The sequence below is a fragment of the Rattus norvegicus genome, chromosome 9, assembly GCF_021556685.1.
Source record: "Rattus norvegicus strain SHRSP/BbbUtx chromosome 9, alternate assembly SHRSP_T2T, whole genome shotgun sequence".
Taxonomy (NCBI): Eukaryota; Metazoa; Chordata; class Mammalia; order Rodentia; family Muridae; genus Rattus; species Rattus norvegicus.
This window is the reverse complement of record NC_141542.1, coordinates 19,032,517-19,059,652: the sequence shown is the minus strand read 5'-3', so window position 1 is coordinate 19,059,652 and position 27,136 is coordinate 19,032,517. Positions and strand designations below refer to the sequence as shown.

Here is a 27,136-nt window from a genome sequence, read left to right as displayed (position 1 = left end):
AGGAAAAAATATGTGCCTTAATCAGAAAAGATCCTCAACTTCTAAGGCCTCCACAATCTCCACCCCTCTCTTCTGAGCTGTGCATAGTGATGTCGTATAACTCCAGATGGTAGTAAAAGGCAGAGATCTTCCCAGAGAAGTCATACATGATTTTCATCCTAACATATGTGAGGTTAGGTGGCATCTTATCACAGAGTCAGCACACCCGAGATAAGGACACAGAAGCCACAGATGACAATGCCACATGAACTGTCTCCTGAACTTATGGACCCATTAAAATTGAGGTTTAGCTTAACCTTAGGCCATTCCACTCCCTGCCCATCCGCCTGATTTTTATGTTTGCTCTGAGTAAAAGATCAGAGTGTAGCCCCAAATATCCTCATGATTGGACTTGGAAATTCAGGAAGAATGATATTGGAGAAGGGATGGCCATGTGGTTACAATGTGGTAACTAGTTTCTGACCAGGAACCTCGTCCTTAGCCAATGGGGACTTTCAGGCTGGGCCTCCTGCTTGTTCCAGTGCAGGCTAAGATTTCAGGGTCAGGCCACCTCTTGAGCCCCATACAGGGCTGCCTACATACTCTCCTGATTGCATTAGAGCCAGAGTGCTCTCCACCCTCTCCTCTTCTCTCCTCTTTGTCACAGCCATGGTCCCCAAGAGCACTTGTCAAACACCTTTATACATCTATCTCTATTTCAAAGTCAGGTTCCCAGAGAATCAATCCCCATAGCTGACCATAAATAAGTATTCACTGTGTGTGTATATATATCATGTTTTAGAACACAGAATGGGGATTCTTGGTGAAAGCTTTGTGGACATGTGTCTTTGCACTGGGATCTTTCCACATGACTTAGATATCCTTGCCATGAGGTCATTACCAGACACCTTGACATTTCAGTTTCGTTTTTGTTTTGGATGCTATAGCTGTTTGATGTAAGATCCAAGGCTGAACTTCCATACTGGGCTATGGTTTCAGACTTGCTTTACAGCCATATGGCCCTCGGGTTGTTTCCTTTTGATCCTAGAGGTTGATTAATCTTTCCAGCAAGGCTTCCAGTACTTGATAGGACTGTGCTACATGCTGTCAGAGCAGAGTTATACAGAATTCATATGCTGGCCTTCCACTGACGGTGCTGACCTTTGCCAAGTCCTCAAACAGGGCAGCACTTGGAAAAAACCCTGCCGGCAAAGAAATCATATACGTGGGTCTACCCCTGGCTCCTTGAGAAATGAAAGAGGAATATGGTCTTGGCTTACTGGAAGTCTTATCCCATACTTGGGAAGGGGACTCCCAGAGAGCACTAAGCCTTCTCCTCATCCATCATAGTCTGTATAGCCTGTGGCTTTCATTTGGTCGGTGTGATGACCTTAAAATGTTCTAGTTATTTCTGCCATGTTCTGTCTCTATACCTAGACATGACCTCAGGTGTACAGTCACATTGGAAACATAAAAAGCCTTGCACCTGAATTGTGAGATTCAATGTGTGTTATATTTAAAATACCACAATAATTGAGTGGTCATTGCTACAGTAAATATTATTAGGGGGTTTCTACCCCACCGTAGATCACTTAGTTCCCAAATAAAAGACACGAAACTTTTAGATTTATAATAAGCCTTAAAGTACTAGAGCTGGGCAGACATCAACCCTCTGTGCTATTTTTTCTGCTTCCCTGTCCATAACCCCGAGGTACTGCTTGCCATGCTCTGCCTGGGCCACTCCTGTTCTGAGAGGCTGGCCCTCATGGCAATACACTCATGATCTACCTACCCTATGGGGTGGTGTCTCCTTCCTTCTCCTCCCATGTCCTTTCCCTCTCCTCATGGACCCTGCCTGAGCCCCCAAGCCCAGGGAAACTTTGCTCTGTCCCCTCTCTTCTGCACAGCCCTTGTTGTAAGGATTTTATTAACCAATCAGGGATAACATAGGAGGCAAAAAAAAAATCTGGTATACATGAGGATCTCCTTGTCTTGGAGCAACCAGGCGTTAGGGTACAGAATTTAGCATTTGAATATACAGCAGCACAGACTAACCCATTATATGCCGATCTACTTTGTAGTTGGACTCAAAGCTTGGCTCTCACACCCGTTAGATGTTCAACCCTGGAGAAGTTATTTTACCTTTGTGTGACTCAATTCCCTTATCTGCACAGTTAGGATGATAACGAGTGTTTAATTCACAGAGTTGTCTTTGGGACTGATGAATCAATATATTTAGTAGTTAAGTAGTGGCTATCATTGCCAACGTTTTCCCAAGTCACTTCTAGGAGGTCAACTGACTCCTAGGTGAGTCTTTGGTTACACTGCTTCAGTTTTCTGTGGCTACACTGTTCAAATGGCACCCACTGGTCACACATGGCTATTTGAGATGAACTGAACTTAGAACTAAAATCTGCATCTTTAGTCACATCAGGCAAACCAGGAGGCAAACAGCCAGCCAGAATCCATAGCCAGAAATACTGCAGATATAGAATATTTCTATCATCTACAAATTTCTCATGGACAGCAGTGGTCTAGGTTCTTGGTGTCTGGTTTTTCCTTCAGGGAGAATTACTTGCTGTACTAATATCAAAAGGTTTATTTTTAAAGCAACGTTACCAAAATATGACTTACTCACCCCCAAATTAATCCAGTTCAAGTCTACAATGCAATGGTTCCCCATAAATCTTCCCGAGTTCGTCGCTTGACCACGGAACAAAAGAACAAGAGTGTATGCAGTTATGTAAAATGGTATGCAACAGTATTGACCACTGCATAATTATACTGCACTACTTTTGAATTCTTCAAAATTCAGGCCTTTTATTGATAGTTGTACAAAAATACATTATCCTAGAGTTGAGAAAATATTATACAGAATTTCATCTGGACTTTATATTTCATTGAGACTTTAATATTTTTGCATCTTTTGCCAATATCTTTAGATTCTTTGTAAGAGTTTATTTTGTGGATTTTTTTGCAGATCTGGTCACTATTTGATGCCATTTCAATGTTCTCAGGATTTTGATGAAAATAATACCACAATGATAAAGTGATACTCATTTTCTTGAGCCATCTACATATGTATATACACACATATGAGAAGTTATGTATACATATTTCTATGCTATACTGTGTAGAATACAATTCTATTATACGTCAACATATACAGTTTGCTCAATATGATTTCTGTGAATGTTATCAGTCATGGGGAAATAATAAGAGCCTGAATAAACATGGACAATATTTGCAGAATGCACATAAAATTGAAGATGGTATATAAGCAAAAGTGTGAAGTATATCACTTACACTTTCATATCGAATGCACTTTAAAATTTTTAATAGATTAAAAAAATTTAAATCATCTTTACCCAGTTTCATTTTTTTTCACAATGTATCTCCTGGATGATTTGAAATATATATGCTGCTCAAGATCCTTTAAACAACAGTAACCTAATGCCTTAAGTGTGTTTCTGATATTTCTATTCACTTGATCACTGTTCAATAATTGTACCAAGTTGATAGCTATAATTTTTTATGACTTTAAGAATGTAAATTTCATGTGTGTGTATACACTTTTGATCCTAACTCTTTGGAGGCATAGGCAGGTGGGTCTCTTTTTTGAGTCAACCTGGTCTACATAGGAAAACCCTATCTTAAAAAAAATCAATCAATAAATAAGCAAGTAAAAAAAGAATTTAAAACACTTGAAATTAATATGAACACAACCACATCTTTAATAACACTTGATTTTTTATTGCAGATAATTCATATAATCCATTCACAAAATGTTATATAGTGTCATATGGGAACTCAATTTCATCGTAAAATAAACCTGCTCTTCTCTTTTCATTGGTTGCTCTTAGTTAACATTTTCATACACATATATAATTTATTCTGATTATTCTCTCCCCCACATCGTCTCATCCCCTCCCCTATGACTTAAACTTACACAGTCTTCTAAATTTAGGCTTTCCAAATTTAGGATTTCTCTTTTATTTATTATACATTCCTTTACTTTTCCATCTACATTTTATGATATCTTAATAAGAAACCCATTCTGTCATTAGCACTCTCTGTGCTTGATAGGAGACATTCACATTCTTCAGTAGCTTGTCATCAGTGCAGGAAATGACATCAAGCTCTCTCTCTCTCTCTCTCTCTCTCTCTCTCTCTCTATCTCTATCTCTCTATCTCTGTCTCTGACTCCCTCTCTGTCTCTCTGTCTCTCTGTCTCTTCTGTCTCTCTGTCTCTCTGTCTCTCTCTCCATCCCCTCCCCAATTGTTTTGTTTTCTAATACAAGGTCTCACACTTTAGTGAACACAACCACATCTTTAATAACAATTGATTTTTTTATTGCAGATAATTCATATAATCCAAAATGTTATATAGTGTCATATGGGAACTCAATTTCATCGTAAAATAAACCTGCTTTTCTCTTTTCATTGATTGCTCTTAGTTTCCATATTCATACACATATATAATTTATTCTGATTATTCTCTCCCCCACATCGTCCCATTCCCTCCCCTGTGACTTAAACATATACAGTCTTCTAAATTTAGGTTTCCGATGTCTGATTTCTCTTTTATTTATTATACATTCCTTTACTTTTCCATCTATAGTTTATGATATCTTAATAAGAAACCCATTCTGTCATTAGCACTCTCTGTGCTTGATAGGAGACATTCACATTCTTCAGTAGCTTGTCATCAGTGCAAGAAATGATGTCAAGGTCTCTCTCTCTCTCTCTCTCTCTCTCTCTCTCTCTCTCTGTCTCTGTCTCTCTCTGGCGCTGGCTCTCTGTCTCTGTCTCCCTCTCTGTCTTTCTCTGTCTCTCTGTCTCTCTCTCCATCCCCTCCCCAATTGTTTTGTTTTCTAATACAAGGTCTCACACTTTAGTCTAGCCTTGAACTCAAGGCAATCCACCTACCTCAGCCTTGTGAGTTTTGGGATTCCAGGCATACACCATCTTGCCCAGTGAATTTTGTGACTCTCATACATCCCTTTACCATTTCTGAATTATTTTTAATATTGCTGTGACCCTTTTCTAGCTTCTAGATGTAGATACATTAACTGATTAGAAGGTTTTATTTTTAAAGATTTATTTATTTATGTACATGAGCACTCTGTTTGCGAGTGTGCCTGCATGTCAGAAGAGAACTTCAGACAGAAGAGGGCATTGGATCCCACTATAGATAGTTGTTGGTCACAATGTGGTTGCTGGGAATTGAACTTGGGAGCAATGGAGAAGCAGCGCTCTTAACCACCAAGCCATCTCTCCAGCCTGATAAAAAAGATTCTAAATTTCATTCTTTTCGTGTTTGTTTGCATCTTTCTTCTTGAGAACACTGTGATGGAATGTTCAAATGGTAATTAGTGGCGGTTGGTAGAAGGAGCCATATGTGTGATGCTGCCATATGTGTGAGGGGCTGGCAACAAGGTGCAGACCCAAGACCATGGCCCTGTGCCCTGTGGCTCGCCTGCTGGATGTGGGCTCTCAGGATGCCTTCAGGTGAGGACTGCAGGTGGTGGCTTGCGCCCTGCTGAGCCGGCCTAGGAGAGTGGCAACCACAATCGCCAGGCCCAAGCCTCCAGCCTGGGGCACCTGGAAGCTCCGGAGGCTATGGCCACAGTTAGGTCACGCTGGGCCTGGGGGCCGCAGAAGCCGCCCTGCGCATCCTTAGAGCCCTGAGAGGGGACTGACCCGCCTGGACAGAGCCCGGAGCTCCGCACCACGGGCCTCCCGGTGTCGCGCCTTGCCCTGTTGTCTGCCCCACGGAGTGGGCACACGTGTCCTTCCCACCCCGCAGCTCGACCGCGCCCGAGCCGGGCCTCAGGGCACGCGGAGCTCGTGGGTGAGCGCGGGGCCTGAGGGGACCGGGCGCCCGCGTTATATTTGGCGCCGGCAGCAGCGCGTGTGCCTGGACGAGTTTTCCTTCCGCAGGGGCTGGCAGCCAGGGCACCGCCGCCCAAGCTGACTCCTCTCTCTCCCTCTCCGACCCCAGCAGGGCCCAGAGGTGATTCTGCCTGCACGATGTCCTCCTTCCTGGAGACGAGCTCTTCGCAGGCGCCACCTCGCGAACAAAAAGAGAAAGAAAAAAAGAAAAGAAAAGCAGAAGAAGAGACCAGGGAAGGGGGCCTTAGCGGCGTTGGGGGTCAGCTCCGCCTGGGGCAGGCGCCCTATGACAGCGGCGGGGTTTCCAACAGAGACTGCAGCCTCGCAGTGTCCAGGGAAAAAGCCCAGGACAGCCCTGCCAGGGGACCTTGAGGCCTGGCGCTTGCCCGGACCCCTAGCCGGACCTCGGTCTGGTCCCCAGGGACAGCAAGCAGCAAGCAGGGCGGGCTGCACTGCCAGAGCAGCAGAATCAAGGTAGGTAGGAGACCCGCGTCCCTCCTTGGCTGGTTCTGGCCCTGCCCCCCCGCCCCCCTTCCCCCTGTCCTGGGAAAGCAGTGGCAGAAGGAGGCAGTGCAAAGTGAGCCCATTGGGTAGGGGAAGGGAGGGTTCAGGGATGTATGGAGAGCTGAAGTAGGGATTGGAAAGCCCATGGCATTGGGAAAGAGTGGAGAGGTAATCTGGAGTGTGCTGTTAGAGGACGGGGATCGTGGGAAAATATTTTCTTAAAACCTCAGGCAATGAATGTATTATTTAATAGATTTCTTCTGATCTACTTTGAAATTGGTTGCCTCTTGCAAGAGATTGTATTTGGAGGATGTAAAATACCCTCCTTCAATTACTCGGAGAAAGGGAACATAAACAGAAATTTCCTCTTTTTTAGCCTCCAAAGCTCTGAGAGATTACAGTTCTGCATAATTTAATTCTTTCCTGCCTGCTATGAGCAGACCTTCAGATCAGCAAGTTCCTTTGGAATGGTTTTGCTTGTTTTTGTTTATTTTCCATGGTGCTGATTAGAAAGCCATGAATTGTTTTGTGAATTTTAAATTTCAAGAGGTGGCACCCAGAGTTGATGGTGGTTTCCTTCACTCATTGCAGTGTAGTTGCAGCATAAAAAAAATATTTCTTGTGACAAGAAGTGGAAAAAGAAAGTTGATGAGCTAAGAAAAGTAGAGCCTTGAGCCAGATCAACCATTTGGCTTCCTCAAATATGGAGCAAGCATGGAATGTGGCTTTTTCAGAATCGAGGGGGTTTTTAGGATTGGGCAGTGAATGCTGTCTGGGGCTAACCCGTCCCTTTTGTGGCTGACAACCCTTAGGAGAAGGTCAGAATGTGCCAACAGCACAGAGTGGGCACTGGTGGTGTTTGAACTCAGAAGTGCTCAGGAACTGTGAAAGTTTCTCTGTTATCATCCTGGAGCCATCTAGTGAAATGGACCACTGTGATGCTGTGTAAGAGGCCATTGTGAGGGCTGCAGAGATGGCTCAGTGGGTAAGAACACCAAGTGTTCTTCCAGAGGTCCTAAGTTCAAATGCCAGCAACAACATGGTGGCTCACAACCATCTGTAATGAGTACTGATGCCCTCTTCTGGTGTGTCTGAAGACAGCTGCATTGTCTGACATATAAATAAATAAATCTTACAAAAGATTGTCATCTACTGCAGTTTCTATGTGGACAGGGCTTAAAGATCAAGTACATTGCCTGTCTTTAAAGATCAAGTGTATCACCTAACCAAGAAATGTAGTAGAAACGACGGACTAAGGCTGCTGATCAATAACAACAAATAGGACAGAAAGCCCACATATACATGGAAGTTGAAGTCAATGACAACTTGGTCATTGGAGACATAAGAAAGAAATTAAAGACTTCTTAGAAGTTAATGAAAATGAAGATAAAACATACCCAAACTTATGGGACACAATAAAAGCAGCGCTAAGAGGAAAACTCATAGCTCTGTATGCCTGCAAAAAGAAACAGGAGAGAGCATATGTCAGCAGCTTGACAGCACACCTAAAAGCTCTAGAAAAAATTAAATAAACCCTAGAGGAGTAGAAGGCAGGAAATAATCAAACACAGGGCTGAAATCAAACAAGAAGAAACAAAACCGAGTATCAAAAGAATCAGCAAACCCAGGAGCTGGTTCTTTGAGAAAATCAACAAGATACATAAACGCTTAGCCATATTAACCAGAGGTCACAGACAGTGTATCCAAATTAATAAAATCAGAAATAAAAGGGAGACATAACAACAAAATCTGAAGAAATTAAAAAGATCATCAGATCCTACTACAAAAACATATATTCAACAAAACTGGAAAATGTGAAGGAAATGGACAATTTTCTATACAGATACCAGGTACCACAGTTAAATCAGGAACAAATAAACCATTGAAACAACTCCATAACTCATAAAGACATAGAAACTGCTATTAAACATCTCCCATCCAAAAAGAGCCCAGAACCAGATGGATTTAGTGCAGAATTCTATCAGACCTTCATAGAAGACTTCATACCAATACTGTCCAAACTATTCCGCAAAATAGAAACGGACAGAGCACTACCAAACTCCCTCTATGAAGCCACAATTACTCTTATACCTAAACCACACAAAGATACAAAAAAGATAGAGAAATTCAGACCTATTTTATTTATGAATATTGATCAAAAATGCTCAATAAAATTCTTGCAAACTGAATCCAAGAACACATCCAAACAATCATCCATCATGGTCAAGTAGGCCTCATGGCAAGGATGCAGGGATGGTTTAATATACGGAAGTCCATCAACGAAATTCACCATATAAACAAACTCAAAGGAAAAAAACCCACATGATCATTTCATTAGATGCTGAGAAATCATTTGACAAAATTCATTACCCTTTCATTAATAAAGTCCTGGAAAGATCAGGAATTGAAGGCCTGAATCTAAATATAGGAAAATGCAAAATACATCAAACCTGTACCTATCATCAAACTAAACTTAGAATATTGAAGGAATCCCACCAAAATCAGGGACTAGACAAGGCTGCCCACTCTTTCCCTACTTAAGTACAATATGGTACTTAACGTCCTAGCCATAGCAATCAAACAATGAAAGTAGGTCAAAGGGAAAAAATTAGAAGGGATGAAGTCAAAACACTAATATTTGAAGATGATATGATAGTCTACTTAAGCAACACCAAAATTCTACCAGAGAACTACTTAACGTGATCAACAACTTCAGCAAACTGTCCGAGTATAAAATAAACCCAAACAATTCAGTAGTCTTCCTCTACTCAAAGGGTAAACAGGCTGAGAAAGAAATTAGGGAAATGACACCCTTCACAATAGTCCCAAATAATATAAAATAACTTGCTGTTACTTGAACCAAGCACGTAAAAAATCTGTATGACAAGAACTTCAAATCTCTGAAGAAATTGAAGAAGGTCTCAGAAGATTGAAAGATCTCCCATGCTCATAGATTGGCAGGATGAATATGGTAAAAATGACCATTTTGTCAAAGGCAATCTACAGATTCAATGCCATCACCAAAAATATTCCTACATAATTCTTTATAAAGGTAGAAAGTGCAATTTGCCGTCATTTGGTTAACATAAAACCCAGGATAGCAAAACTCTACTCAACAATAAAAGACCTTCTGGGGGAATCACCATCTCTGACCTCAAGCAGTATTATAGAGCAATAGTTTGTATGGTATTGGCATACAGACAGGCAGCACAGTGGAACATAATTGAAGACACAGAAAAGAACCCACACACCTATGGTCATTTGATCATTGACAAAGGAGGTAAAACATCCAATGGAAGAAAGATAGTATTTTCAACAAATGGTGCTGATTCAACTGGAGGTCAACATGTAGAAGAATGCAAGTTGACCCATTCTTATTACCCTGGATAAAGCTTAAGTCCAAGTGGATCAAGGACCTCCACATCAAACCAGATACACTAAAAGTAATGGATAAAAAGTAGGGAAGAGTCTCGAAGACATGAGCACTAAGGAAAATTTCCTGAACAAAATACCAATGGCTTATGCTTTAAGATCAAGAATCGACAAATGGGACCTCATAAAACTGAAAAGCTTCTGTAAGGCAAAGGACAGTGTCATTAGGACAAAAAGGCAACCCAGAGATTGGGAAAAAATCTTTACCAATCCTGCATCGGATGGAGGGCTTATATCCAAAGTATACACAAAACAGAAGTAGTTAGAGTACAGAGAGCCAAACACCCCTGTTAATAAATGGGGTTCTGAGCTAAAGAAAACATTCTCAGCTGAGGAATATAGAATAGCTGAAAAGCACCTAAAGAAATGCTCAATATCCTTAGTCATCAGGGAAATGCAAATCAAAACAACCCTAAGAATCCACCTCACACCAGTCAGGATGTCTAAGATTAAAAAATCAGGTGACAACAGATGCTGGCGAGGATGTGGAGAAAGAGGAACACTCGTCCATTGTCGCTGGGATTGCAAACTGGTACAAGAACTCTGGAAATCAGTCTGAACGTTCCTGGAAAATTGGAAATTGCACTACCTGAGCACACAGCTATACCTGTCCTGGGCATATACTCAAAAGATGCTCCAACATACAACAACACATATGATCCACTATGTTCATAGCAGCCTTATTCATAATAGCCAGAAGCTGGAATGAACCCAGATGCCCTTCAACAGAGGAATGTATTCGAAAAATGTGGTACATCTACACAATGGAGTACCACTCAGCTATCAAAAACAATGACTATGTTCAATTCATAGGCAAATGGAAAGAACTAGAAAATATCATCCACAGTGAGGTAATCCAATCACAGAAAAACACACTTGGTATGCTGTTGGGAGCGATGGCCTTGAATCCCTCCATTATTGATGTTATTATTATGGTGAGCATTAAGTATGACTGGGTTCATGGAAAATCCCCAGCCAGCTGCAGAAGACTAATACAAATGTGGTGGTCAAGATGAATAATCATATGATAACGTGTGACGTTAAGATACCCAATGTGATGACCTGTAACCTTTCTGAAAAACCAACATCCTGCTGACTAATAGATATGACAAACGGGTGACTTTTCTGACAACCTGTCAACATCAGCTGATTCCCTGACCACACGAATATTGTGTCCTTGGTGTGGGTAAATTTTCTTACTTCTCACCTCTCTCTGTTACCCTTTTTATGGTACAAATTCAGCCTTGGGGAAAAATAAAATTGTCACCTTGATCAGACTCTTGTCTTGGCGTCCTTCTTCGCGTCTCTTGTCCCCCATTCTCTTCCAGGTACTCAGCACCCCTCATTGACAGTATGCACTCATTGATAAGTGGATATTGACCAAAACCTCAAATTACCCAAGATGCAATCTACAGATCTCAGGAAACTCAAGAAGAAGGATGACCAAAGTGCAGATGTTCCCACTCCTTCTTAAAAGGGGGAACAAAAATATCCATAGGAGGGGATATGGAGGCCAAAACTAAGGCAGAGACCGAAGGAACAGCCATTCAGAGTCTGCCCCACATGTGGCCCATATATATACATCCAGCAAAACTAGGTAAGATTGATGAAGCTAAAAAGTGCTTACTGAAAGGGACCGGATATACATCTCCCCTGAGAGACACATCCAGGGCATGTCAAATAAAGAGGTCAGTGCTGGCAGTAAACTACTGAACTGAGAACAGGACGCCCTTTATGGGAATTAGAGGAAGGATTCAAAGAGCTAAAGGACTTGCAACCCCATAAGAACAGCAATGCCAACCAAATAAACCACTAGCAAAAGACTATACGTGGACTGACCCAGGGGTCCAACTGCATATATAGGAGAGAATATCCTTGTTGGGGCACCTGTGGAAGGGGAAGCCCTTGTTCTTAACAAGGTTGGACCCTGAGTGCAGGGAAATGTCCGGGAAGGGGTTTCTAAGTGGCATGGATTGGGGGACCATACATATGGGAGAGGGCATGGCAGGGGGGTTATGGACCAAAAGCTGGGAAAGGGAATAACGTTTGAATAAAACATATATATCTATTAAAAAACTGAAATTTAAAAAAATGATACTAATAACAAAAATAATCAAAAAAATGTGAATAAGAAAGATATTTTAGGTTTTGGAAAAAGATGAATGCCAGGTATTTGAAAAACTGTATGACGATGGTAAACACTTTAATACACTTGAGAAAGTTTTTATATATTAATGAACTGCATCTTTTTTTTAAATAGCAAATGGAAATACAGTCCCTTCCTGGCTGTGAGGCTAGGTATCCAGATGTAGTGGAATTCATTATTTGTTGGTCCTGAATCTTTGTGCCTGCTTCTAACTCAGCTTATGCCAAGGAAACTAGGCCAAGGTGATATCTAAGTCATTGACCAAACCATCTGGACTAACAATCACAGGTGAAATTCCACCTTGTAAATGGGAGGAGAGGAATAAAAGATACCTTTAAGGATTTAAAAACGATGAAACGTACCCAAAAAAATCCAATAAAAAAGTTTAAAATAAAAATAACTTAGGAAATACAAAATACTGGGGTAACATTCCACAATCATGATGTGTTTCTTCTTTGATAGCTTGCATGTTAATTTACTTCTCTATAACTGTTTTCTTATTTCAAATTAAGTAATGGCATCATCTGTGGAGTGATGGTGAGAACAAAAGCTTTGCCAAACTTGAATAATCGATCCCTCCCGAGCATGTGCTTAACATTCTAAGCACAGGGAAATTTCCTGAGGGGATTAAAGAACAAAATCCAAACATAAAACAGGAACAACAACGATGTAAAAACATTCTGCAATCTGGGTATGAAGGCATGTTGCAACTTTAATCAGCTTTGTAGGTATTTCTGATAAAACACATAAAGAAACAAAAATCCCATCACAGTCCTAGCACTTGCATCCAACAAAGAGAGAGCTGTGAGGTAGTGCCTGCTGCTTCTTTCCCCAGATACCCCTGGGCCTCAGGCCTGCACCCAGTGAGCTGGACCAAGAGCAGCCAGGTTGAAATTCCTGCTGCCATGGCAGGATTCTGCAGGAACATTTCCCTTTGACAACAAGGAACCTGTGTGGAGGAGACCTCTTGGTGAGTCCTCAAGGACTCTATGTGTCCTATTCTACAGGGAGAAGCCCTGCCAGGTCTTTGGCAAGGCCAACCAGTTGTTTGGGGAAGTCTCTGGTTCTGTGGCAGAGGGTGAGGAATGGCAGAAAGAATGGCAGCTCCACTGAGAGCAAAGGCTACCCCTTCTAGGCCTATGACCTCCTAATTAATTTATCTTTTCACCTGATGCCCTATTCACATTTTCTTACTATCATACAACTGTGATCTTGATGAGCAGCTGGGCTCTTGTTTTCTTAATCAGTTCTTTGTTGTCACAGACCTTTTTAACTTACTCCAGCCCCTGAGACTTATTCATACCTTCTGTATGCAGTAGGACCCTTGGTGGGACTGTCATCTCAAAAATAGAAGGTTCGGTAATCCAAAAGATTGGACTCCAGTTTACCTCAGGCCAGGAAAGAAGTCAGCCATCATTAGTAAAAGAGCAAGGGAAAAATTACATAGGAAAAACAAATGCCCTAATCAGAAGAAAAGATCCTCACCTTCTAAGGCCCGCACATCTGCACCCCTCTCTTCTGAGCTTTGTATAGTGATGTTGTATAACTCCAGATGGTAGTAAAAGGCAGAGTTCTTCCCAGAAAGGTCAGACATGATTTTCACTCTTACATCTCTGAGTTGGGCTGTCATTATAGCACACATTCATGTTGAATTATTATAACACCTATGGTAAGAAGACAGAATCCATATATCACAATGCCAAATAGACTCCCTCCTGAACGTATGGACCCATTAAAATTGAGGTTCAACCTGAACTCAGGCCATTCTACTCCCTTCCGGTCCTCCTGATTCTTATGTTTGCTACAAGTAAAAGATCATGTTGTAGTCCCCAATATTCTCATGCCTAGACTTGTCTATTCACGGAGAAGGATATTGGAGAAGTGATGGCTATATAGTAACAATGTAGTAACACAAGGTCCAGGTTGACATTTGCTCACTGATGTCCAATTTAATTGTCTTGTTATATTTGAGAAAGGGAGGATGTCCTACATAATATATAAAACAGACAGAAATTTATTATTTTATATATGCCCTGTTGTTGATCCCTATGTTCCCAAGTAAAAGGAGTTTTTATTGCAAAAAAATAGGATTATAGACCATTGATTTTGTGAAATACATGGATATGTAAATGGAAACAATGTCGGCTTTCAAGGACTGCACAGTAAGCAAATATTTCCAGGTTTTATACACTCAGAGGTATAGAAGAAATATATTGGCCTCCAGAAAAAGGGAAAAGCTTAGAAATCGAAATACATGTCACATGCATTGTCTCGAGTAGTAGATTTACTTTTAAGTAAAATCTCCCTCCTCCTTGGTCCCTAGAGATTTGGGTGCTAAGAAAAATCTGTTCTCCAATTCAGGGTTATAAGAAACCCTCCACAGCAAAAGCATTGTTGACTTCTAATGAAGCAGAGAGACATATCTAGCTTTGAAATAGAGGTTGCCAAATGGTATTCCCAGTGACACATGGGAGACTGGAGGAAAGGGTCCCCACAGAAATTCATCAGTGTGGGAGGAGCTGGTTAGTAGGTAGGCCATAGAATTTTCCAGTGACATCACCAGTAAGCCGTTCACTGGACACTCTATTGTATCTAAGAGATCCCTAGAATCTTCTGTGATGTCACCAGTGTTGTGGTGACACCAACTGCCTTTGGGATATTACTTCAGTTCCCTTTGGGTTCACAGGCAGGCATGTTTCGCCAGCTGCTCAGGCTATTTCGGAAGGAAAGTGTTGATCAAGGAGAGACCACACCAGGTCAGAGGGAAGCTGACCCCCTCTCTAGTGAAACAGGAAGGAGGAAATCATTCTTGGGAAGGCTTGGTGAGTCGTGGGCAGAGTTGGGGAACATCCTCAAGGAGGTAGGTTTGAGATGTGCCTTCTAAGACTAGGCCTTACAAGCAGCAGCCTTGGGATTTTTCAAAGGCAAACCAAGAGTCAGGAGTTCCTGATCTTTAATTTGAGAGAAAGCCATAAAGTTGTAAGACTTCAGTGTCTTTTCTTGAAGCTTTTTAACTATGAGTGTCAATGATTGGCAGGAGGAGGCACTGTGAGATTAACAATGTGACCATCCATGGTTGGGAGTTGAAGCACTTCATCCTCTAGATTACTGTAGGTTACATAAGTCTTGATGGCGAGAACAAGGAAGGATGCACCCCTAGTCATGAATTGAGTTCTCAGACACTTTGGGCTGGACCACACTTGGTTAGAGCTTGATGGTGCTAAACATTATGAAGTCATTATGAACTCCCGGATTATCTGCACCACATCTGACATAACAATGTCGCAGATGTTTATGTCTCAGTCAGATTATAACTCTCAGTGCCGCGGATTGTGTAATAGTGAGTGTGGCACGTGTATGGCATTAGAGGTTGGGAACAGGGACATAGCTTAAGAATCAACCTTTAAGAAAGCTTTTCTGCTCTTTCACGGATTCACCCAGTCTCTACCATTTCCCCTTCCTCAACCTCCTTTTCGGATTCAGAATGATCTATTCTGCCCATTGGTTCAAATATGCAAATTCACTTGGGTTTATCTGTGTACAGGTTTTGGTAGGAAGGCATCATCCCAAAATGTCATCACTAAGGAAGAGGAGTGTCTAAAGGAACTGGAGGAACTCAAATTTGAAATCCAGAAGTGTCAATTCGAGAGGGATGAACTTTATCAAATCCTGGATCTTTATATCTATGATGAGTGGGACCACAGGTAGTCATTATGCCCAGTAACCTATTCACTGTCTTGCGCTCTCTCTCTGCTACCTCAAGATTTACTCATAGCACGAGAGAGTTTCACCTCTCATCCTGGATTTTAAGGAGATTTGGCAGGCATTTGCTTGTGAGATGAGCTAGGTGCTGTGTGTTTAGGGTCAACCTCTTTTGTACTTGACCCTGAGCCTCTTGGATTAGCATTGGTTCTGTCAACAGCTAGAAGGACCTTGTCACACTTGCTGCAACTGTGTGTGTGAATGAAATGCCTGCACGTTATCACTCTTTCCTCTGAATTTGTTCATTATACACTGATTCTATGGCACCTCCATGGATGTAGTTGGCATTCTAAATGTGTTTGGATATGGGTTGGTGTGTATATATGTGGCAGTATTTGTTGGTGGTTTACTCTGGATCAGGACGTCTGGGACCTTTGATTGGGTCTGAGGATTTGTTTGATCAACAGTTTGCAGGTCATGATAGTGATGAGTACATGGAGGCCCACATTAATCAACACAGCACTTTGCTCCTTCTGTATACCTTGGTGGCACACAGAACTCTCCTGAGGGGAGGAGGTGCTATAAATCCTCTTCCCTGTCAAACTTAGTTATGCCCTCTGGGAATTCATGTAATGATAGAAACCAAGGATTGAGTATACCTGCTTTCAAAACAAGAGAAATGTCATCACAGCTCTCTCTTGGGCCCAAAGCTGTGGCACAGACTGGAGGAATCTTCTTCCTGAACTAGTCAATTCCATCATGCTCACCTGGCCAGCTCTTGAAGGTCAGGTCCCTCCAACTGGTACCGTGACTCTGTTTTCCTGTGCCCAGGATAATAAACTTAACCAGTACAAATACTTTGAAGGAGCAAGTATGTGGAACATACTGAGTTTAAGTAATAGAGAGAACAGTCTGATTTTACCTAATTTGTTTCACCTGCTTTGATCTTTAGTTTTTTTATTTTTTTAACTATCCAGGGATTGTTTATTGTGACCTAGAAATGGTCACTGTGGTCTTGACAGTTGTTATTCCCAAACAGGCAGCTCTCAGGCTCTGCCCACTCCTATATAGTGAGTCTTTGCAGAACCATATCTCTCAGGATTCCAAGGAGTCCTTATTACAAAACAAATGTTTGCTTATTTACATAGAAATATTTTCTGTGGTTGAGTCTCATTGTTGTGTTTTGGTCTGGTTTTTGAGTTTGCCATTTTCTTCCCTTCCACCATTTCTTGATTTTGAAATTTTTTATTATATATTTTTATTTACATTTCACCTAATTCTAAAATCGTGAGTTCAAAACATTATTTGTTCCTTTGGCCATGACCTAACCCAGGCTGCATGTCGAATTGCCAGTCCTTCAATCTGAACATGAGATGAGAATGATGTCTATGCAAATGATGACCAACTCAATAAGTGATGCCATGGAGAGGTACAAGGAGCTCATACAAGTGAACAGTTCCTACCGGTGAGTCGCTGACAGAGATGAGAACCCAGCACTAGGCAGGGAATGCTTCTGTCCTGTATGACTTTGAACAAAAGTCAGGGCTCTGGTTCTGTAGTGTCTGACTCTTAACAAGAAGGCTGCCTCCTGGCAAGGGTCTTAGATTTGTAGCTCTTGGACTCAGTTGTCGTACATGTAGGGGTGTAGAAGACCCTCCAATTGTTATTTTCCCAATTAAAGTTCCTCTAGATAGAAAAGGTTTGCACCATGATGGGAATAGCAATCAACTCTGAATCTCTAGGACTCTGACAGGAGATTTAAAGATCTGTGATCCATGAGAAACACATGGAAAGACTCTATAGCTATTGGGTCTTCAACTACCCCTCAGAGGGGCTTTCCCCACAACGTGAAGATGGTTTCACCATACCATGGACATACGAGCTCCCTTATGGACCATCTCTTCTTCCTTGATTTATATAAACCGTCTTAGTGTCAGGATTTTCAGACGTACTTTGATTCTTGTGGAATGTGGATTCTGGATTTGACCTCCTCTAATTGGTGCTAACCTCTATAGTATGGCTCTATTCTGGGGATTTCTGAGGATGAGGACCCTTGAAGGGATGATTGGACTTGCAGGAGTGACAGGCAAATAGAAGCTGGCTGGGATTTACCATTATTTGTTTGTGGTTCAGCATCAGGCACTCCCAGCTCCTGCGTGAACAAGCTCAATTGAAGAACAATATACAGATTTTGCTGAATGAGAAGAGAGAACTGCTGGTGGAGCAGACTGAACTGCCATCATCCTCTGTGGAGACAAAGAGGCTCTGTGAAGAGGCCGGAATGAACATCTGTGACCCCAGAGCCAAGCAACAGCAGGTAGGGTTAGGGCTCAGGGTCAGGTTGTCCTCAGGTCTTACCATAAACATAGACAAACCAATGTAACTGTCCATTGATTGATCCATGTCCTGACCTAGGTCTCATCCAAGTGTTCATTCATGTGATGGTTTACAAGGCTTTCTGTGGAGATAGCCCCTTTTCAAGAAACTGCATGTTTGGAAAGCAAATGCTCCTGCTCTTCGAGATCTGCACTTCATTAAGGGAGATAGGTTGATCACACAGCACAGCACTACATGCCATTATGTATGGAGGGTGCTATGTGGGAGCCCCTCTTTAGACTAGAGCAGGGCTTTGAGGGATGAAGCAAAAGACTGGAGCTCATTTTCTTTACAGGGATCGTGTGAGACTCAGGAAGTAAGTAGTTTTCAAGGAGGAGAGCCTGGTGGAAATGCCAAAGAAATGGTTCTCATTGTCATTTGTGGTGGCTTTTGTTCTTCCTCCCCTCATGTCCCTGTATATGAAGATGGTGACTTCATGCTTCATAGATCTTGGGTAACTACAGAGCCTGTGTATCAGCATGTCAGTCCTGTCTTATTTGAGTGCTCCTGGAGAGTTCATAACTGGGCCTTACAACCTGAAGCTGGTTAGAAGAGCAAGGATGGGGAAAAGGTTTCTCAAAGGCTGAGGGTTGGCATGAGAGACTTGAGACTTCAAGAACAAAGTTATCCGTATGTACCCCCAATTCTCACCAAGAAAGTTGCATTTCTGTGCTGACCTGCATCTTAGGGAGCATGCGGGGAGGCCAGTTCATGACATGCAGTTTTGTCCAGTCATTATCTAACTTAGTCCTTTAAGCTTAGGTCTCTCAACAAACATGAAGCTTCCTGTTTTGTGCTGGCCAGCAGTCTTTGCATCATTCGTCCAGTTCCAAGTGGAGCCCCCTCTCTTATTTGTCTCAACACATTCTTAAACCATTCAGCTATTTTAAAAATAAGGATTAGATTTCTTCACTTTACCTGAACAGAGTTATCCCCCGGGAAGATTCTGGATTGTCTTATTGGCTTCACCATGATCTTGCATGGAATCCTAGAGTGCAACTCTCTGCTGACATTGCTTTGCTGATTATATCATGGGCACTGCATTCTTTCAGGATAGGTTCCCTCTCAATATTGTACACAGTGCTGCATTTCAGAAAATTCACTGTATGTTATTTATTTAGCCTTTTTCTGACTGACATTGAGGTTGTTTTAATATCACAGGAACTCTAATGTGATCAAATGTTCCTGGTAACTGACCGTGAGTTACTGTCTTCTCCGATGCTTCCAAAGTCTTCTATGAAGGAAACAGGGTAGCTTTAGTGAGGGGCCTATGATGAGTCAGCATAGAGCTTGATGGAGTCTTTTCCTAGAAATCTCTCTCTTGGGGATTTGATGTTGTGTTGTTTAGGCTATCTGTGCAGAATATGTAACTTACTTGTCGGACCAGCGAGTATCTGCATAGAAAGGTTTCCTGAAGTGGAAATGAGTACAGGGCAGGGCAGCACAGCCTGCTTGAGTCTAAGAGACTTGTACACAGCATTGTTCCCACTAATTCCTCACTCAACAGGAAATGAGCTGCATAAGAGCAAAGTTTTCATTTGTGCATGCGAGTGTGTATCTGTGTGTCTGTGTTTGTGTGTGTGTGGGTATGTGTGTGTGTGTGTGTGTGTGTGTTTGCAGTAGTGAACGTGTATTTCCCTCAATTCCAAGTTTCATGAGAAAAGTACTCTTAAGCATTCACTTTACATCCATGAAACATGAAATAGAGCTGCCCAGTCATTTGGCATCTCCATCTAGCTCTGTACAGCAAAAGGACACTTAAATTACTAATTTATTCTGTTTCCAAAAATTTCAGAACAGAATTATCTTGTGAAGTCTGGGGGAGGAGTGGAAATATGTTCAAGAGAGTCCCGTTTCACAGGGGTAACAAATGGTACAGGCCTAGGGCTTGCAGGTCCCTTTTTGTTATGGTGTAGAAGCAGGACAATAAAATCCTTTAGAAATGCAACCCCCAAAAAGAGGACACAAAAACACCTGTAAAGTTAGATTTTCAAGTGATTAGGGGCAAAACTTCTGATCTGCATTGAAATCCTTTGGAGCACATCAACGGAATGGAGTACTAGGAGGTAAGGGCAAGGCTTCTCTATAAAATCCATGAGTTTATGTTGCTTCTCTGTTCTTTGTGAATTGTGAAAGCCCACTGGAAGGTTGTGTCACTCACTGTGTCTTCTCCAAGGTTGCTTTCCACATTGCCTGCTACCATTTCTTTCGAGCTACCTTGGCACACTACAACTTCCCCTGGGAGTTTGGCTTGGATTTTATTCATTGAGAATTTGAGTTGCTTGGAATTGTATCTTCATCCAGAAAAAGTCCCATAGCTATGCTGTGGTGCAAGAATAGGGCAGTATCAGGAGCCCCTTTAGGTGCACAGATAATCCAAAGCGTTCCCCTATGTTATCTGTGTAGCATTCTGCAAGTGCTGTCGATCAACATCATTGTCTCTCAGTTAATTTCAGCCTCAATGGGTTAGGAGAAATGATGAGCTTCAAATGGGTCTGACAGTGTAAGAACAGGTAGCCCTATGAGAAGCCATGTTCAGAAAGTGGAACAGAAGTTTTAGTTAACCCAGTGATTCCACAACAAGGAGTAGGTATTGCTATTGCAACTAGGGAGCATCAATGTTGTAGTGGTCCCAGAGTAACCTTGAAGGAGAATCTATCCAGACGTCCATCAGCCAAGGAGTAAAAGTGTACCATACGATGGAGCCCTTCCATAGATTCTGATTCAGTGTGAGTTAATCCATGCAAGCTTTTACTTACTTATTCAAATTATCTGTGGAACAATCACATTACGGGGAGAAAATTTGTTGATTTGGATCCTGGTTATGGAGATTTCCTATGATTCTAGCTTTGGGCATGAAGTCACTCAGGCTATGGTAAAGACAGCTCCGATTAGAAGAAGTTGCACACTTTGGAGAAAGTCTGAAAGAGTGAACAAGAACAAGAGTCTAGTCCACCACCAACATATGATCCTTTGCTGAGCAACAAGACAGCTCTACACAGCCTTTGGGACTTGCTAAGACAGATTGTTAATGGAAAAAGAACCCTGAGTCTATGACGGTTTATGGGAGGACAGCACATCACTGACTGAGCTGTCTATAGGCTCTGGCCACTATGTACATATCCCACTCAACATTTGTTTTTATGCCTCCAGTGAATCCTGGGGAATCTTTACATTAAGCATTAATGTTCATGTAGGAACATAGGCTGGAAGAGGCCATTTGAATATCCTTCCCTATATAAATACCCTTTTTGGGTGGATGACCACCCCACCTGGATTTCAGCCTCAGGCAGTTAAAGAGCTACTCAGAGTATTGTTCTGGTACAGTTCATGTGAATTTTGCCCATAAAACAATATATATATGATCCTCTGGATTTCTTGCTATGTTCTACTCCTTTCTTCCTGTAATCTCTCCGGAAAGATCTGAGGACATTTTCTCTTCTGTCCTCTCACAAACTGCCTTGCACTAGCCATAGACTTACAGGGGTGCTGTTCTGTTTCTACATCACAATCACCTTTAATGTCCATGTGTACGCTGGGAAGATTTGCATGGAGCACATTCTCAGTGATTACAAGATCTGTGCGGTGAGCATGAATTTGAAGTGAGATGGCTTCTCTGTGTATTTGCAGATTCAGTGGTTACAAATGGAAACTAGACCGGTTCCTTCAGTGCTGACATAATCAGAAATTTCACCTCAATTGTGGGCATGTTCTCCAGAAGGAATCCACATGGTATTCTAGGATGCTCATACCTCTCTTGAACTCAGATTCAGACATAGCTACAATGTTATTATTCAATGTCATATACCTGGACCAGTGGGAAAAAATGCTCATTTTTCTCTTAATCCCAGTACAGTGCATAGTCCACAGTTCAAATTCTAGCAGTGTTAAAAGCTGAGATATAAATCCAAGCGCAGGTACTCTATGACATTTGGGGATGGAGGGACTGACCTCAGCTGACAGGTCATGCTGGATTATCCAACTGAATAGAGCTGATGCATGAGGGAGAGTTGAATTGACAACCACTCACTAAACTTTTTTTCCCTTGCTCTGGTAGGTCTGAAATTCTCCAGCAGAAACTCGAACATGACACAGTCCAGGACAAGATCTCCCTTGGAGAGAAGAGGTACAGGAGGAGAACTAAGTGTGCACAGCAAATACACCACTATTGCATCTCATCTGTAGTGTCCATAGCAATTGTAGACTGCATTTTCCTCCTTTAGTTTGATTTCTTTGGATTGAATACGCTGTATTTTCACCTTGCCTCACTCCAGCAAGTGCACACTTTTTGAGGGACTCAGAGAAGTGCTGATGCATATCAATCAAGAGCTGCTCGTCATCCAGAAAGACTGTGCACGTGTAAATTTGTACTTGTTCTGATGTGTCATCCAGAAGAGTTTCATGGAGATCAGATCACAATATTGGAATGTCTTTGTGACAAAGTCTGTAATATCATTTATACTCAGTATTGGTAGGCTTTTTCCTTAATACCCCCACTCCAACAAAACAGTCCTACTTCCACTCCTCTTGAAAAGATTATTACCATCACTAACTGCTTGTCTACTATGTCTCCAAGGCAAGCCACAGGCTATAAGTCTATTCTGCAAAAGGAGCAGCAAAAAATGCTTAGTGCAATTCCTCTATTTAAAGTTTGGTTAATTTTTAATTGTTTTGGTTATTTGGTTTTCCTTCTATTCATTTGAAGATTTGTTATTTATCTGTTGTTGTTTTGTTCATTTGCTTCTATTTTGATAAGGATATAGACTGTATATATTGACTACCTGCATCTGGTTACTATCAAGTAAATTGGATGTATTCTGGTCAATAAAGGAGTACTCTCAAACTCTTCACTCTTAAGAACCTTCTTTATTGATCATTAGTGTCAACATCTGAAGTCCCACAGCTATCAGGGAGGGATGGATCTCTGCATTCTCATGGGGACTGGGCATCAAATCACTTCCCAGTAAGACTGAGATTCAAAGGCAGTCATACAGTCACTGTTCACTGTGTTTCCAACTCTGAATTTCAACTTCATCATGCATACATTACCCACTGTGTATGCTTGCTGTCAAATATATAGTTACCTCTAAATTATACTCTGTCGATGGCAGTTTTGACCAAATTAATAGGATAAACATTAATTTTTCTGTAACACCTCCCAGGACATATAAACATGGTATAAGGGAGTTTAAAGCCATCGGGAATCCTGCACCCAAATCCCGGGGCAGAAAATGATGAACACCCAGGAATGCAGATAATCCTGAGACCACAGGAAACAAAGCCACTTCTGACCAGCTCTGCCCACATCTCTGGCCCAATATTAATCTGCATGGTGCCTCTGGAAACAGGAATAGAAGAGCAGTCAGTGGCAGGAATCTGCTTGGTCCAGCCTGGACCCAGAACCTACCTGGGCCCTGAGCATATTTGAAGAAAACCATAGGCATACAATTCTCTGTTTCCTGACTGTGGCTTATTTTGATTCGAAGCTCAAAATACCATTTTGTTGTTGTTGATTTTTAGTTGGATATTTTTCATTTCGAATTCAAATGTTATTCCTTCCTTGTTTTCCAGAAATAAGTCTGAATACCATCGCCCTCCACCTCTGCTATAAAAGTATTCCCTTCACCAGCCATCCACTTTCCCAGCCTAGGCAGGACCAAGGGCTGTTCATTCCATTTGTGCCCAAGAAGACCATCCTCTGATACACATGCAGATGAGGCCATGGCACAGTCCCTGTATAGTGATTGGGTAGTGGTTTAGTCTCTGGGATCTCTGCTTGGCAGGCATGGTTGTCCTTATGGGGTTGCGAGTCCCTTCAGCTCTTTCAATCTTTCTGTAATTCCTCCAACTGAGGTCCGGTTCTCAGTTCAATGGTTTGCTGCTAGCATTTGCCACTGTATTTGACATGATCTGGCTGTGCCTCTCAGGAGACATCTATATCCAATTCCTATCAGCCTGCACTTCTTAGCTTCATCCACCTTATCTAGTTTGAAGGCTGTATATGTACAGGCCACAAGTGGGGTAGACTCTGAATGGCCATTCCTGTAGGCTCTGTTTTAAACTTTGCATCCCTATCCCTTCAATAGGGATTCTTCTTCTCCTTTAAAGGAAGGAGTGAAGAATCGGCATTTTGGTCATCCTTCCTGAATTTCATTTGGTCTGTGAATCTCGGAGAATTTGAGCATTTGGGCTAATATCCACTTATCAATGTGTGCATACAATGTGCGTATTTCTGTCATTGGAGTAACTCACTCAGGAAAATATGTTTTAGTTCGTTCTCTTTGTCTATGAATTTCATGAAGTCATTGTTTTTGATATATCTGTAGTAGTCCATTGTGTAGATGTACCACACTTTCTGTTTCCATTCCTCTGTTGAAGGGCATCTGGGATCTTTTCATTTTCTGACTATTATAAATAAGGCTGCTATGAACATGGTGGAGCATGTGCCCTGTTGTATGTTGGAGCTTCTTTTGGGTATATGTGCAAGAGAAGTATAGCTGGGTCCTCAGCTAGTGCAATGTCTAATTTTCTGAGGAACCTCCAGACTGATATCCAGAATGGTTGTACCAGTCTGCAATCTCACCAACATTGGAGGAGTGTTCCTCTTTTTCACATCCGCAAAAGCATCTTCTATCGCCTGAGTGTTTTATCTTAGGCATTCAGACTGGTGTGAGGTGGAATCTTGGGGTTGTTTTGATTTGCATTCCCCTTATAACTAAAGATGTTGAACATTTCTTTTGGTGCTTCTCAGCCACTCCATATTCCTCAGCTATGAATTATTGTTTAGCTCTGAACTGCAATTTTTAATAGGGTTATTAGTCTCCCTACAGTCCAACTTCATGAGTTCTTTGTATATTTTGGATATAAGCCCTCTATCAGTTGTAGGATTAGTAAAGGTCTTTTCCCAGTCTGTTGGTTGCTGTTTTGTCCTATCCACAGTGTCCTTTGTCTTACAGAAGCTTTGTAGCTTTATGAGGTCCCATTTGTCTATTCTTGATCTTAGAGCATAAGCCATTCGTGTTTTGTTCAGGAAATTTTTTCCAGTGTCCATGTGTTCAAGATTCTTCTATTAGTTTGAGTGATCTGGTTTGATGTAGAGGTCCTTGATCCACCTGGACTTAAGCTTTACACAGGGTAATAAGAAGGGGATGATTTGTACTCCTCCATATGCTGACCTCCATTTGAACCAGCACCCTTTGCTAAAAATGCTATCCTTTTTCCACTGGATGCTTTTGTCTCCTTTGTCAAAAATCAAGGGACCATAGGTATGCTGGTTCATTTCTGGGTCTGCAGTTCTATTCCACTGGTCTATCTTCCTGTCTCTGTAACAATACCATACAGTTTTATCAGTAATGCTCTGTAAACTGCTTGAGTTCAGGGATGGTGATTCCCAGGGAAGTCCTTTTATTGTTGAGGATAGTTTTAGCTATCCTGCGTTACTTGTTATTCCAAATGAATTTGCAAATTGTTCTGTCTAACCCTATGAAGAATTGGAATCGAATTTTGATGGAGATTGCATTGCAACTGTAGGTCACTTTGGGAAAATGGCCATTTTTACTATCTTCATACTGCCAAGCCATGAACATGGGAGATCTTTCCATTTTCTGAGATCTTCTTCAATTTCTTTCTTCATATCATGAAGTTCTTGTCACACAGATCTTTCACTGGTTTGATAAAAGTCACACTGAGGTATTTTTATATGATTTGGGACTACTATGAAAGGTGTCATTTCCCTAATTTCTTTCTCAGCTTGTTTATCTTTTGTGTAGAGGAAGGCTACTGATTTGTTTGAGTTAATTTTATACCCAACCACTTTGCTGAAGTTGTTTATCAGGCTTAGGAGTTCTCTGTTGTAACTTTTGGGGTGTCCCATGTATACTACCCTATCCTCTGCAACAGTGATATTTTGACTTCTTCCTTTCCAATCTGTATCCTTTTGACCTCCCTTTGTTGTCTGAGTTTTGGTTAATGCTGGGGACAACATACAATGGAGACATCTCAGTAGCCCGCAGTAGCTTTTTGTAAAAACTGGTTGTTTCCATTTCTCCAAACCTTAGCCCTGGACAACGGCTGTATAGATTTCATTTGTGTGACTGCCTATCAGTTGGCCTTGGTGTGCACAATTATTGTATTATATCTGACTTTCCTACTTCTTTCTCCTTCTGCTCTGGTGAATTCTGTGAAACTAGATGTTCCTTGATATTATGATTCTTAGACAATTGGAAATTGATGCATAGGGGCACAGCACAGCACAGCCCTAGTGGCCCAGGTGGATACTGTGTATTCTCATCTTGGAAAAAATGTAATAACTGCAGAATTGTAGTTCTAGATTAGGGTTTGACTTGCAAAGACAGCTTGAAGAAAATGAGAGAAAATGAATTTGAGCCAACATTGGGACCCTAAGAAAGGAAAAAGTTATTGAAGTTAGGAAGTAAGTTTTACATAATATTATAGACTGGTTAAGGAAGTATAGAATATATAAAATAATATACTAGTAAACTAAGTCTAACTACTGGAACCCTTATGAGAGTCATTGTGTGCAAGGAACAGAACGCTAGTGGAATTAGTGTGCTAAGGGTTACCTTGATTCTTTCTGGCCACTGCCTGGCAGTTTTGCCTATGTCATTTATCATTAGAGCTTCACAGGAAAGTGCAGGTAGCTGACCTCAGAGCTTTGGACTCTGAAGTATAAAAGTAAAGAGTTAAAGTTTAAATAATGATAAGTTTACGATTATTATTATTATATTGGCCACAGGCCTTGGTATAGGGCAAGCCTGAAACTTTAGAGAACAGTTGTAATTCTTAGTTCTTGGTGTGATGTAGTCATTCTTTGCATTTGATTTGGCAATGATTATAAAATCTCTTTTTTCTACCCGCTTTTGGATTATTAATAAAGGACTGGGTTAAGAGAAAGGCTGTAGTTCTGTAGAACATGTGAAGAGTAAATGAGAGAGAGCATGAGGGAGTGAATGAGAGAGTAAATCACAGAGCAAATGTAAGAACAAATGTGAGAGCCAGAGAGAGAGCATGAGAAGAGAATGTGAAAGTGAGTGAGGGGAGAATGTGGGGTGTGTATGAAGATTGTGTGTGTGCGTGACAGGA

General features: G+C 41.5%; 1 protein-coding gene across 2 annotated transcripts; it reads left to right on the top strand.

Annotated features, from left to right (window-relative positions):
* The first annotated feature begins 6,061 nt into the window (after nt 1–6,061).
* Nucleotides 6,062–26,944, top strand: LOC148003402 (disks large homolog 5-like). 2 transcript variants are annotated; one of them, XM_087568627.1, is made up of 6 exons: nt 6,078–6,348; nt 14,643–14,778; nt 15,501–15,660; nt 16,992–17,123; nt 17,792–17,975; nt 22,092–26,944. In XM_087568627.1, the coding sequence occupies exons 2-6, from the start codon at nt 14,649–14,651 to the stop codon at nt 22,095–22,097; spliced, it is 612 nt and encodes a 203-aa protein (XP_087424753.1). In that variant the 5' UTR covers nt 6,078–6,348; nt 14,643–14,648; the 3' UTR covers nt 22,098–26,944. The 2 variants fall into 2 exon arrangements, with proteins under 2 accessions (XP_087424754.1, XP_087424753.1); XM_087568628.1 differs by lacking the exon at nt 14,643–14,778 and having other exon boundaries at nt 6,062–6,348.
* Nucleotides 26,945–27,136: the final 192 nt, after the last annotated feature.